The sequence below is a fragment of the Hydractinia symbiolongicarpus genome, chromosome 7, assembly GCF_029227915.1.
Source record: "Hydractinia symbiolongicarpus strain clone_291-10 chromosome 7, HSymV2.1, whole genome shotgun sequence".
Taxonomy (NCBI): domain Eukaryota; kingdom Metazoa; phylum Cnidaria; class Hydrozoa; order Anthoathecata; family Hydractiniidae; genus Hydractinia; species Hydractinia symbiolongicarpus.
In genome coordinates this window covers 12,354,425-12,368,085 of record NC_079881.1, presented here as the reverse complement: position 1 = coordinate 12,368,085, position 13,661 = coordinate 12,354,425, and the positions used below count along the sequence as shown (strand labels likewise).

The window sequence follows — 13,661 nt, the reverse complement described above, 5'->3', positions numbered from 1 at the left end:
TAATTTCGTTTAAAATAATTTTGTGATAATCCTGCGTGCACTCATTATCCTCATTTTTTGATATATGCTTGTGTTCTTCACTCTGTGTATTTAACTGTCTCTCGAATATATGTTTTTTTACAACCACTCATATTACAACAAACTCTCATATTTCCCAATATCACCACCATGAACATCAACGTTTCTCATAACAATTACCCCCACACGTTTTTGAGATATCCCCTTCTGACATCCGGATGATAAATATACTCCTTTTACATGGAAAAAGTTTCAATAAATTACCACAGAAGCCTGTAAAGTTTAGGTTGAGCGTTTTAGGTTACTAGCTAACATGTTAAAAACTTTAAAAGAAAAAAATGAAAGTAGGTTCAGATATAGTAGAAAGAATAAAATTAAATAGCTTTAAAAATTTATTTAATAAAAACAAATAGAAAAAGTGAAATTGGGAGTGTGCATAAAGTACAGTACCCGAATGAAATATTTAACCCAGTTTATGGTCTGTAGAACACACGAATGTATAAGTCATATCAAAGATTATGACTTTTTCCAGTTTCTTTCGTTTCGTGGAACTTCGTAAGGCAGGCAGTGCTAATAGTAATTTCAACGACGAAACCTAAACCACGCAACGAAAAATCAAACACCATGATGAAGAGTAAAACAATGGGAACGAATAAAAAATCCAACTTATCCCCATGCCCTTCATAAACATCATCCATCTTAGTTCTACCCACTGTGGTCTGTTGTGACAAACCCGACGTACTTTCCTCATTCCATTTGTTCTGTATCAGGCTGCACAGGATCAACAGCAAAATAGTCAGCTATATTATCAAGATCCTCAACATCAAAATTCTGCAATCTGTTGGTTCATACATCGCTTTTCTCCTAAAAAAATTAAATAGGAGTTGAAGATATTTATCGGACGGAAAAAGTTTTGGACAAAAAAAAATCTGAAAGTTTTTCCGTCCGAAAATTATCGTTTGTAATGTAGATTTATCAAGGACACCGCTAAATAATTGGAATAGAATATATATATGTATTTAGCAAATTTATTGCACTAGACAAAGTATCGAAATTAAGAAATTAAGAGAACCGTCAGCACCATTATGTAACATTTTTGACACTAGACAAAGAACATATAACTAGTTTTTTATTTTATAAAATATAGTGAATAGAACATCCTCTTTCTAGAGAAAATTGAAAAAATCTGGAGGCTTTTTCATCATTCTTATTTGTGTTCCATATTCCAATTAAATATTCAATGTTTACTATGTAGATTAAAAATATATAGCTACTTTGTTAAGATAGCTAGCTGGCCACAATATCAATATTATGTTCCTAAGCTAAGAAAACTTCTTTTCACCAAAAAATGCTGTTGGCTTTTTTAAAACAAAGCAAAGTTATCAATAACGAATTTTAGCAATGAAAAGGCTCTCTAATTCAAAGATCAAAAAATCATATCCATCAGACAGAGATAAAGTTCACCCATTGCACATTAACATGTGCTTGCTTGATATTTCGCCATGTTTGTTTTCGGGTGTCTCGGTGCTTTAACCTTTTAACTTTGGGACAAAATCAAGGCTTATTGTAATAATCGAGACAAAAAAATCACTTGAGTCGTCTTGCCGATTTTTCTACAAAATAAAGAGACATTTGCTTGCCAAGAAGAAAGAAATCCGCTATTAATCAAGACATATTGCGCATGCTTCCGTTTACTGATTTTTATCTGAAATCTCTTGCTAGTTACTTCCTATCGCTTGGCTCATAACTAATGAGATGAGCGCCGAAATACCAAAAATAGGCATAAAAAGAATGCCAAATCATCAACTAGTCCTGAAATCTCGATTTTTTCAAAATTGTTCCGTACTACCAAATTACGGCACAATTATTCAGCTTCTAAGCAAAGAATTCTTACTTTTGCTGAACGTACGAAATACATACTGTAGTCTATTCGCCATTTTAAGGTTTGCATGTCTGAACACATGGAGTTTCGTCACTGACTGGTATGGTAACAAAGTTAAGGTTTCGCAACCTACTGCTCATATTTTGGACTCTCCTTCATGCTCTCCACCATCTTTTGTTAAATTTAAAATTCTAACGCGTGGATCTAATAGTTTTAAAGTCACGCTGAAGGAGAGTTTGCTCATTGAGCGAGACCGACCATTCCTTAATAGGTCGGTTAAGTATGCTTCTTGAGCTATTTTTATACGAGTCATTAATTTTATTATTACTTTTTATTTTATAACGCGATGATTTTGTTAAGATATTGATTGTGTAATCATGCTCGCATAAAGCGGGCAAAAGCTGACATAAACTTGTCACAAAAATAGTCGGGTTTTTTCACTCAGATACCGTCGAACTTATGCGGAAACATTAGTTTACTTAAAATTTAATTCCCTCCATACATAACCTACTTTGTCGACCATGATGAGGAAGGCCTGTTCAAGAGATGCATCCTTACCTAATCAAGAAAGTTAAAAATTTTTAAAAAAAATTTCTTCTTGGTTAGGTCAAAACATATCAATGAAACTAGATTTGATGTTGCTACTCGATAAATAAACATCTTGTTTTGAATTGATCTTTGTTAAAACATCACGTGACTATCTGCACACCGTTTTTTTGTTCAGACTGCAGGCTATGATTTACTCATGCATACCTCAAATAGAATTGTACCAATGCCTTGCCATTCACATTTTTAATACTTTAAGGGAAAAAATGCGTTTGCAGAAGAACTTTTGCGTCTTTACAGGGCAAAAACACTTTCGCGGTTGTACCTGATTAGAAGTTTTTGTGAAAAAAAACCTTAGAGGTTCATCAAAATTTTTACTCCAGTTTTAACTAGTTTTTTATGAAATCTGAGTCATAAAAGCGGAATTCTTTGCAAAAGTTTCGTCAGCAAGCACCTCACCTTAAAGTAGTATAAAATTTTGTTACACAGCCTGTAATATCCTTCAGCAAGAAGTTAAAAGTTTGTAGTTCGAAGAAATTAGCTAAGTTTATAAGTTTCTTGTGTTCACTTTTCTTGTTTTGTTGTTTTGTTGTTAAACGTGTAATCAAGAAAACGAGTTGTTTTAGTTATTCAAGTCAATGTGAGGTTCATCTGAGGCGTGCTGTTCAATTGCTGACTTGCCTCCATCCCAAGTCAATTCTTTTTAACAGTAATTTGTGTAATAGTATCACGTACGTGACGACATACAATTTGTAGTAGCCACGTAGCACTTAACGTTTGACACGTATTCTGATATTCCTAATAAAGACCCTTCCTTACATTGCCATACTTTTTTCGCAAGTCCGAAAGCGACGTTGGCACACTACCTGTTTAAAGTTGAGCAAGTTTCCGCTTGTATAATACTCAGATTTTTATTACCTGCGGTGGAGGTCTGTTTATTTACGCAATTTGAAATTTGATCTATAATTGGCTGTCTCTGTGGATAAAAAGCAATTGTCAGAAAATTGATTCACTTGTTGAGAGCTACTAACAAGACAATATCATAAAGTTGTGATAAGATTGGAAGAAAATGATGGAAGCTTTTGAGTAAAACACATAAAAATGGCGACAAAAACTGTAACGTTACTTTTATGTCTTTACATCACAAAAACAATTCTGGCTGGAAGATACGCGGACACAAGAGAATATTTCCGTCAATTTAAACGTCAATACTCTTACTTCTATGACAAGGAAGACGAGGATAGAAAAGTAGACATGGATAACTATAGGCTTGTTAACGTTAAAGATAATTATAAAAAGCAGATAAACGAGGAAAGTTTTTACTCGAGCGTCCCAAGAGATGCATATTTCGATAGTCGTTTCGATGACGAGAAGAAAAATTTCTTTGATCAAGGTAGAAAAAAAGCTAATTGCAAGTCTAATCCAATTTTCCAAGCTACTGAACAGGATTTGGACACCATAATTAATACCTTGCATAGAATGATTTTATTTTGGAAGAGAAACTACAAAAAAATTATAGTGGATGGTTTATTTGGAATGCGTGTGGCAGAAGGCTTTGCAAAGGCTGCAATGAATTCCGTCAACCGCGGCCATTCTTATTATCAAAAAATAAGCGCGTTATACAACATCATGCATGATGTAAGTGAAAGAACATATGAATACATTCGAAAGCAATCAAGCGATTATGTGCAAACATTTTTAAAAATTATGGATCGCCCCTTTTATTTTAAGAGACCTTGGAGAAGATTCAACCAAACTTTAGTTTGGAATGTAGTTAAGGGTAAGTGCTTTCTTGAAAAACATGTTCGCTTTCTAATTGAAAACAAAGTTATCTAGAATATTTATGTTTCATTTTGAGAATTCTGATAATAAATTTTCAGGGAATGTAGCGTTTAGTTGTTTGTTTAGGCAGTGATTGGACAAACCCACCCCTACCTCCCATGGCGGATGTTCGTTTTCTTTTTATATTAGGGCGGTAGAATAAAGATTTTTTTTGTTTCATTATGGTTATAATTTTTGTTTTTTATTGTTTAGGGAAGACATTTGATGAAAGTGCCAGTGACAAATGTATTTCGCTGTTGCTTGGCGATAAAAATCAACATCCATGTAAAATCACAGCCAACTGCTTAAAGTTAGAGAGAATGAAAAAAACTTCAGGCTACACTTTGACTCACCAGGCGCTGTACTTTTTATCTGGAGAAACTCACGGTAAATCATTTAGTTGTAAACATTCTTCTGCTTGACCTTGAACCTCTTGCTGGTCCCGCGATAAGAAGTTATAATAATACAAAAGGAGAGTCGTGAAAAAATGATATATTGTCAGGGTCGGATCCAGGATTTTTATGTAACTAAGCAAAAATATTTTTGGGGAAATTACCACCCATAATGGGCGTTAAAATACGCCAAATGGTCGGACCTAATAGAAACAAAATTTATCACTTGTTCAGGCTTTTTCAAGTGTAAAAAGTACACTATGTAACAATATACATGAAAAATATACAGCTGAAATATACAAAACATGTAAACTATTTATAAATAAACCAATAAACTCAATCAGTATAAATCAATCACCAAGTATATATATTTAAAAAACCCTTTATCTCTTATTCTTTTTAACAAACTCATCTATTACTTCATCAGAGTGATTGACCTGTTAAACATTAGAACTCCTAGGCTGCTTAACCTTTCCTCTGTGTTTCGCATCTGAGTCCTTAAACACGCTGAAAGATATTTCTCTCACAAGTGCATGAGGTTACAGGAATTGTAGCCAAAATTCTCAAAATTTCATCAATTGATGGAAATGTGTACATATATGTAGTTTTAAGTAAAGAGATATCTGATGGTGAACACCTTTTCCAAAATATCCCCCATACATTCAACTGGGCATATGTTACTATGGGCTGAAATATCACTCACAAACAATCACAGGAATTCTTTAAACTTAACCTTCAAGCTAAACCAAAATACCTTCACAGAAATACCAGCAACACCTGTCCTGGGCTCAACAAATGTGTTGAATAAATTGCCCATTTGTTTATATCACAACCTTTGATAGGTGGTAATAGGATGCTACAAAATTAAAAAATATATAGAGTGACACAAATTTTAAAGGTACTGCCTGCATCACATATAGTTTAATCCTGTCAGGAATCGAACCTGAACCATTTACGAAATTGTATCATAAATATCATACCATTTGAGCACAGGAGTTTAGACATTAAATAAATAAAAAAAATCAAATGTGCACATTCCATGAAAAACTCAACATACCTCAATAAAATTACAAATTGATAAAACGTACATAAACGATGACCAAATGAAGGATTTTGAAACATGTTTTGCTTTCTCAATTATCGCCTGTTCTCTTGACTGCGTCTTTGTGTACACGTCACAACCAACATCCGATAAACATTGCACAAAAATATTGTTAGGAGATTGTTGGAGAGTTCAGCGTAATATGTTGCATTTTGCTATTATGTATAAAATAACAAATGAACCACCACATGAACACTTAAGAATGTTTTTTGAGTGTATTCTACTTCAACTTTTCATTTGATGTATTTATTTGTGTGGTGGGGAGGTTTGAGGATAAAAACAACACAACACAAAGCACTAGCTATACAAACCCATTTTTTCACAAAATATAGCACCGCCCAGAAATTTCATACAGAACAAAACCAGTGGGAAAACTTAGTTTGCACACATTCTGAACTAGTGGTTTAGTGAAGAATAAATAAGTATCTCATTCAATAAAGATATTCTTGCAGAGAGAAACCTAGCATAGCTACCCTAGAATAATCTTCCCTAGCCAAAAACTAAATCGTGGTACCTAAAATTCATAAGAAATAGTGAAAAAGACATCCAGAAACCTTAAAGTAGTAGCACAGTACCTCTACCGTCCATCGATTGTTGATTGCTTATAAACACAAACAAAGTGGACTTATGTTTACATTAATTTTGCCAAGGTTGAGAAATTCTGTCTACCTTGCCTTTTTTTTGCTTATTTGCTTATACGCGATAGCAAAGTAGTTTTTCATCTCCGCATTCTCTCCATGCAAAAAAGCAAACATATCAACTTTGAGACGCTTACTTGCTTATTCTTTAATAAGCGAGAAAGCAAAGTTGCTTTTCGTTTTGTTTGCTCAGAGAAGTATTTATCTACTTTGTTTAGGACACTGAATAAGCTCAATAAGCAAAAACACAACTTCCTTACCAGACTTCCTAAATAATACAAGGAAAACTACACACGAGACCAGCGTGGGCTTTTTCTCTATGATTTTGAAAGTAAGCGCGCGCTTATCTTGCTTATACCTCCATCCGACCCTGATTGTGGTGTTTCATAAGTTATGCCAAATGGTTGGAATTTAAAAGATGTTTGTCATGTTTATTTAGGTTGCCATGACCACTTAGTAAAAAGAATTGGGAGCGAGAATAAACTAGGTGAATTGTATAATGAATTCGGCAGCAACATTTACTCTCAGATGATGAAGATGAAAGTGAGGAATGACGCAGATTCTAGAGATATATTCGCTGAGCAAGCACTTATCTGTGCAACGCTAGGCGTCGTGGATTGTTTTCGGATGGACAAATTAAGAAAAGCGTTGCGATGGGTTTCCCGTACTGGGTGTATTTACGATCCAAATCAACCAAAAATAGAGAAAAGAGTTGAAGCATTTATCGGTAAGCTCAAGAAAAATAAGATTCATTGCAAATTATATTTCTTAAATCCTAATCTCCTGGCTCTCATGCTAAAATTGCATTCCGTATATATCATTGTTATTTTTCAGAAAAGCCATTTATTATTTTAAATAAAAAAAATAATTGAAGAAATCGCAATTGTGCACTCCAGTGGAAAAACTTGTTTGACGAAATAATTTACTAGCGACAAAATACGATTCTTTTCCAAGAAAGAATCGTATTTTTTTTAAGAACATGGAAATTTGAACTCCGCCTGAGGTGTTCTTACTTGTGCTACAGTGCATTACAGATATTTGCTGTAGAAAATCCAAGTACAAGTTTCGCAAAATCTTTCTAGAAAATCTAGGAAAATTTCTGCTTAGAAGATGTGTTCATCATGCTTTTTTTTTCTTAAACAAAAATTGAAAATCAGTAGCATTTTAGCTTCTCAATTGTTCTTATAAAATTGTTCCATCGAAAAAATGTGCAATCAAATTGCATGCTTTATTTTAGGTCGATGCTCTCAACATCTCACTTCCGTTGCAATGGGATACTATGCATCACATTTGAAATTAATATTGGATCCTCCAGAGTGTAGTTTACTACAGTAAACGTGTTCACCTTTAATGAACAAGATATTTAAATTGGTTTGTTTTAAATGTCATATGAACGGATCTCCATATTTTTTTTTTGAAAAACTTGTCCCAGTCTCCTTAAAACATTTGTCCAGTGCATTGGCCCATGTGCATTATGGATGTTATATTTTAGGAAAATACAAATTTCAATAGAAACGTTTCCTTTAATTAATGAAATTTATAAGAAAAATGCAAAACAGTTTCAAATTGCTAATGCTACATTTGCCATAACTAATCAAATAAAAGAATATAGTAAAAAAAATAGGTATTTTTTTTCATGCATAAAAACAGTTTGCTTTTGCTTCATTGGAACACACTCAGCTGTTTACAACCCTTGTTCTTCCATCGCACTGCTTGTTGTATATCCATCAGAATTGGCCAATGGTTTTATTTATCACATCTCACATCATCAAGGATATTATTGCTTTAGCTTCATTGGAACACACTCATCTGTTTACAACCCTTGTTCTTCCATCGCACTGCTTGTTGTATATCCATCAGAATTGCCAATGGTTATATTTATCACATCTCACATCATAAAGGATATTATTGCTTTTGCTTCATTGGAACACACTCAACTGTTTACAACCCTTGTTCTTCAATCGCACTGCTTGTTGTATATCCATCAGAATTGGCCAATGGTTGTATTTATCACATCTCACATCATCAAGGATATTATTGCTTTAGCTTCATTGGAACACACTCATCTGTTTACAACCCTTGTTCTTCCATCGCACTGCTTGTTGTATATCCATCAGAATTGCCAATGGTTATATTTATCACATCTCACATCATAAAGGATATTATTGCTTTTGCTTCATTGGAACACACTCAACTGTTTACAACCCTTGTTCTTCAATCGCACTGCTTGTTGTATATCCATCAGAATTGGCCAATGGTTGTATTTATCACATCTCACATCATCAAGGATATTATTGCTTTTGCTTCATTGGAACACACTCATCTGTTTACAGCCCTTGTTCTTCCATCGCATTGCTTGTTGTATGTCCATCAGAATCGGCCAATGGTTGTATATATTGCATCTCACATCATCAAGGATATTATTGGTTTGACACTTTTGTAGATACTTAAAACTCTGGCACGTCATTATCTAGGCTTGACATAACTATCATTTCCTCCAATTGGTCGACACATTATCCAAGCATTGACAGCACTATGACTGATAAGGTGGAAAGCAATTCGCTGATACTATTTTCTTGTTCGATATTCGGTTTGGTACAAAGACAAATGCTTTATCCACTCTTCCCATGTACGAATTATATATCTGGACAACAGCAGGTTGAGCAACGGCTACCTTTTAAAGGTTTTTGCGATCAAACCGCACACACTCTCCAATTCAAACCACGCTGTCAAAACCAGTAATTTGTTTTTATCAAGGATCTCGGCAATGGCTCCACGTTCCTTCTTTTTAAACTCCATTATACTTTGTGTAGGACAGTTTATGTTTGTTTTTCTGCAGATCCTTACAGAGGCGTAAAACAACAAATCTACTTTCACCGACACTCTTGGGTGCAGTGCAACCAGCAGGTTTTACCCTTTTCGCCATCTATCTTAAAGTTAGACACAAAACCAGACATGCTAGGAAGTCTCCAAAACTTATATATTAAGGGTTCCTTAGAATGGGACCACTTGTTCATCGACCGACAAACTTTTCACGCAGATGGTCAACCAGTGATTGCACTTCGTAGCATTTGTTATAGTCTTGGTTGTTTGCATTTGATATCAAGTTGTTATTGTTATAATGCAGCACATGCAAAATCTGAGCAAATCGATTAACATGCATGGTTTCCGCAATCAAGTCGATCTGGGTTTGACTTTGCCAGTACATCCTACGGTTTTGTAGTTTTACAATGCTCAAGTATAAAATAATGCCAAAGACCTTTTTGAGATCTTCTATTGTTACGTTGTCAACTTTCCTGGCAGCGCTATTTGTCATAGATTGGAATGTTTTGGATAAGCTTGTCTGTTCGTGAAATAGTTATAAAGTCTGTTGATATTTCGTTAAATTTATGCCTGGTTTTAAGGAAAGCTTTTTTTTCTACAATTTTTGAATCATTTGGTGCAACCCATTCATCATCCTCATTATTCTGTGACTATTCAATGCGTGGCGGTGTATTTTTCTCATATCTCAGGTACTGGTGACGCAGGGAAAACAGGCTGTGAATGTTCTTGATCTCCATTTGTAACTGTAATTATGGCTTCGTGCTAACAAGACACAAATTTTTACTTCAAATCCAGCCAATAAGCCACAAGAGCTATATGCACAAGTCTATTGAACTGGATAGAATGCGCTAAAGGGTTAAATTTTTAAAAAAAGCATTACCTGGTAGGGAATTTGGTCGTGAAAAATACATAGTGTGTTTTAAAAATAAAAAAAAAGAAATCCAATGATTCTAAAAATCTTTCGTTGCATTTTAGTGTTATCCTGATTAAAAAAAGGAGTTTATGTTAATCGTGACCATGTTTGTTAACACTAGCCACCATTTATTTATACGTAAAGTATATTATAAATCAGACAATAATACTGATATTTAAGATGATGGTTGTGCTTACACTTGCATAGTTAATTTTACATCTGACTAGCAGTTTATGATTTTGTATTTCTTTTCTGTGATTACACACTGATACATATGATTATCATATTTATTAAATTTTGTATTTATTTAGTTTTAACACTCGCACACATTTGAAGACAATTTTGTAAACAATTTTGATAATGGAAAATAGTACTCTATCTCATCTTTTATCTAATAATGGCCTGTTATATTTTTAATGACAAATAATTGTTCTTTTTACATAAAATTACTATATCAATAATTTCGTGTTTTGTCTTTTTTAATGTTCTAATAATCAGCATGCACTCATTATCCTTATTGTTTGATATATGCTTGTGTTCTTCATTCTGTGTTTTTAACTGTCTCTCGGATTATGTTTTTTTACAACCACTCACATTACAACAAACTCTCATATTTCCCAATATCACCACCATGAACATCAACGTTTCTCATAACAATTACCCCCACACGTTTTTGAGATATCCCCTTCTGACATCCGGATGATAAATATACTCCTTTTACATGGAAAAAGTTTCAATAAATTACCACAGAAGCCTGTAAAGTTTAGGTTAAGCGTTTTAAGTTACTAGCTTTAAAAGAAAAAAATGAAAGTAGGTTCAGATATAGTAGAAAGAATAAAATTAAATAGCTTTAAAAATTTTATTTAATAAAAACAAATAGAAAAAGTGAAATTGGGAGTGTGCATAAAGTACAGTACCCAAATGAAATATTTAATTTCACAATATGAAATAGTTAATGGTAAAAAATTATGCAACTTTTTAACATTTAATAACATAAACATTTAGCCTACAAAAATTTTTGTAAAACGCACAATTTGTATAAGTCAAAGATTATGATTTTTTCCAGTTTCTTTCGTCTCGTGGAACTTCGTAAGGCAGGCAGTACAAATAGTAATTTCATATAAAATTTGCACTATTATGATCCACCACAATGAGTAATACGACGAAACCTAAACCACGCAACAAAAAATCAAACACCACGACGAAGAGTAAAACATCACGACGAAGAGTAAAACACCACGACGAAGAGCATTACGAAACGACGAAAACAAAACACGAATTTTTTCCCCACAAATAACACCAAAAAAACAGCCTTTAACATCCTACTGCAATTATCCAAATATTCGGCAGAAACACCTAAACACGTAAAAGCACAATAAATAGCAAACCCAGCTGAAGAGACCAATAACCAAAATACTTATCACTGACCCACAACTCACATGAATTTGGTCGCAGTATGTATTTTGATAATGATATATAATTAGAATTGTGTTGTTTCCTTAACCGTTTCTCGGCCTCATTATCCTGCTAAAATCGGCTATTCTTTCAACTTACCCACTGCCGATAAACCTTTCAAATCTCACCACCTCATAATAAATTTGCTCCCACTTTTTATAAATTCATATAAAGTTTGACTCCAGGCAGCCAATTCTTTTTAATATCAGCCTTATTTGGTCGTTTTTTGACTTAATACTGATTGACATTACTATCTCCCTATTAATCGCAATATATCCATCCCTTATCTTCCTTAAGTCATCATTACTCATCTTACCGTTATCTAAACACTGTAATATAAGAGTCTCAATTATTACCATAGAAGAGTTCAGTTTACCGATCAAGTTTGAATACTTGTTAATTTTTTTTTTACACATGTTGTGATAAATTTTGATGCCGGTAGAATTGATAGACCGATGACTGTCCATAGCGATCTAAATGCTAGAGAAGCAGGTAAGGCGATGACTGTAGGTGCTGATGCTAATGCATTTATACCTGACCAAGTGGTTATTTATTCAGCATTTATTCATTCAATCTCTTGCAATGTTTTTAATACTCACTTCTTCCATGTTAATCTCAATTCACTGTGGTGCACAGCTTTGAAGTTTGCTAGTTTTTCTTCCGGTCCTTGTGGAATTTTCAAATTTCTTTAACTCCTATTTATTTTTTTTAGGAAAAAAGCGATGGATGAACCAATAGATATGCAGGATTTTGATGATGAGGATCTTGATAATATAGCTGACCATTTTGCTGTTGATCCTTGCAGACTGATACCGGACAAATGGGATGAGGAAAGTACGTTGGGTTTGTCACAACAGACCACAGAGGGTAGAACTAAGATGGAGGATGTTTATAAAGGGAATGGGGATAAGTTGGGTTATTCATCCGTTCCCATTGTCAAACGTTATTATGTTTTAAAGATAGAGAAAGTAGGTTGTTTTATAAAGGCGAGCGTACGTTAGAGTTGACAAATAAAGATGATAATTTGAAGTCTCCGAGACCATTGTTTAAGGTCTTAGGTAAGAGAAGGTTAGAAAAGACACAAAACTCGTTAGAAGAAATTAAGTTAAATTAAGTTAAAAAAACTAGAGCCGGTGAAATAAGTTGTTTTGCTGGTATAAGGGGAATAGTTATATTATATCTTACAAGAAAACCAGGTGTAATTTATCCGATTGGGAAAGTAAAGGATTATAGAATTCGCGGTTATCCCGTTAAGTGTAAAGGATTTACATAAACATTGGATACGTCGAAGCAATTTTTGAAACTGAGTTACTCAATAATGTGTTTACAAGTTACATTTCCAGTATTACATGTGCCCGTCATCCGGGTGTCATTAAAAATAGGGAGGTCATATAACTTTTTTCTAAAACTAAACGAAGTTAGGCTGACCTCCTATACCTCATGACAAATATAAACGAAAAACATACAAATACACTCTGAGTACTGTTGATATTGCATCCAGATACAAAACAGTATACCAACCTACATAAAAAACAACAAGTGAGACGATGGCTGTGTTCGAAAAATATACAAGACAACACTATGGACATACCCGAACCTAATAATGTTCGATTAGAAAAAAAAAATTTTGCGTTGATGTTAGGAGGTTATTTAAAAAAACATTCCCCATCCATCCAACGAAGCGTTCCAAAACAAAATAGAAGTCAGGGTATTGTTTAGTCATCAATATAGGAAGGAGATGGAAAGGAATGTCCAGTAAATTGCTAAGCTGCAGAGGTTTTGTTAATATTTGTGGTGTTGGTGTGAAACATGAAAGATTGATTACACGTGTTATTGGTGGTAAGGTGAAGCAATACCTCGGAAAACATTATATGGAGGAACACAGGGTGAATCTAAATTTTTTATTTTATGCAAATTTTCTAGGCAAAAGAAACATACATGCATTTTTCTCAGAGCCAAAAAAAGCCACTGTTTTTTGTTTTTCTCATTAATCTATGGAAATATTTAAGAACATGAAAAGGAGGCAATAATAGCTAAAAACAAACTTACAACGCAACAACTCACAAAAACA

The 13,661-nt window shown here is 33.8% G+C and overlaps 1 protein-coding gene across 2 annotated transcripts; it reads left to right on the top strand.

Annotated features, from left to right (window-relative positions):
• The first annotated feature begins 3,380 nt into the window (after positions 1-3,380).
• On the top strand, positions 3,381-7,798 carry LOC130648857 (UPF0764 protein C16orf89 homolog). 2 transcript variants are annotated; one of them, XM_057454966.1, is made up of 5 exons: positions 3,381-4,084; positions 4,178-4,226; positions 4,481-4,654; positions 6,839-7,126; positions 7,637-7,798. In XM_057454966.1, exons 1-5 carry the CDS (start codon positions 3,548-3,550, stop codon positions 7,732-7,734), a joined length of 1,146 nt encoding a protein of 381 aa, XP_057310949.1. In that variant the 5' UTR covers positions 3,381-3,547; the 3' UTR covers positions 7,735-7,798. The 2 variants fall into 2 exon arrangements, with proteins under 2 accessions (XP_057310949.1, XP_057310948.1); XM_057454965.1 differs by having other exon boundaries at positions 3,382-4,226.
• The last annotated feature ends 5,863 nt before the right edge of the window (positions 7,799-13,661 follow it).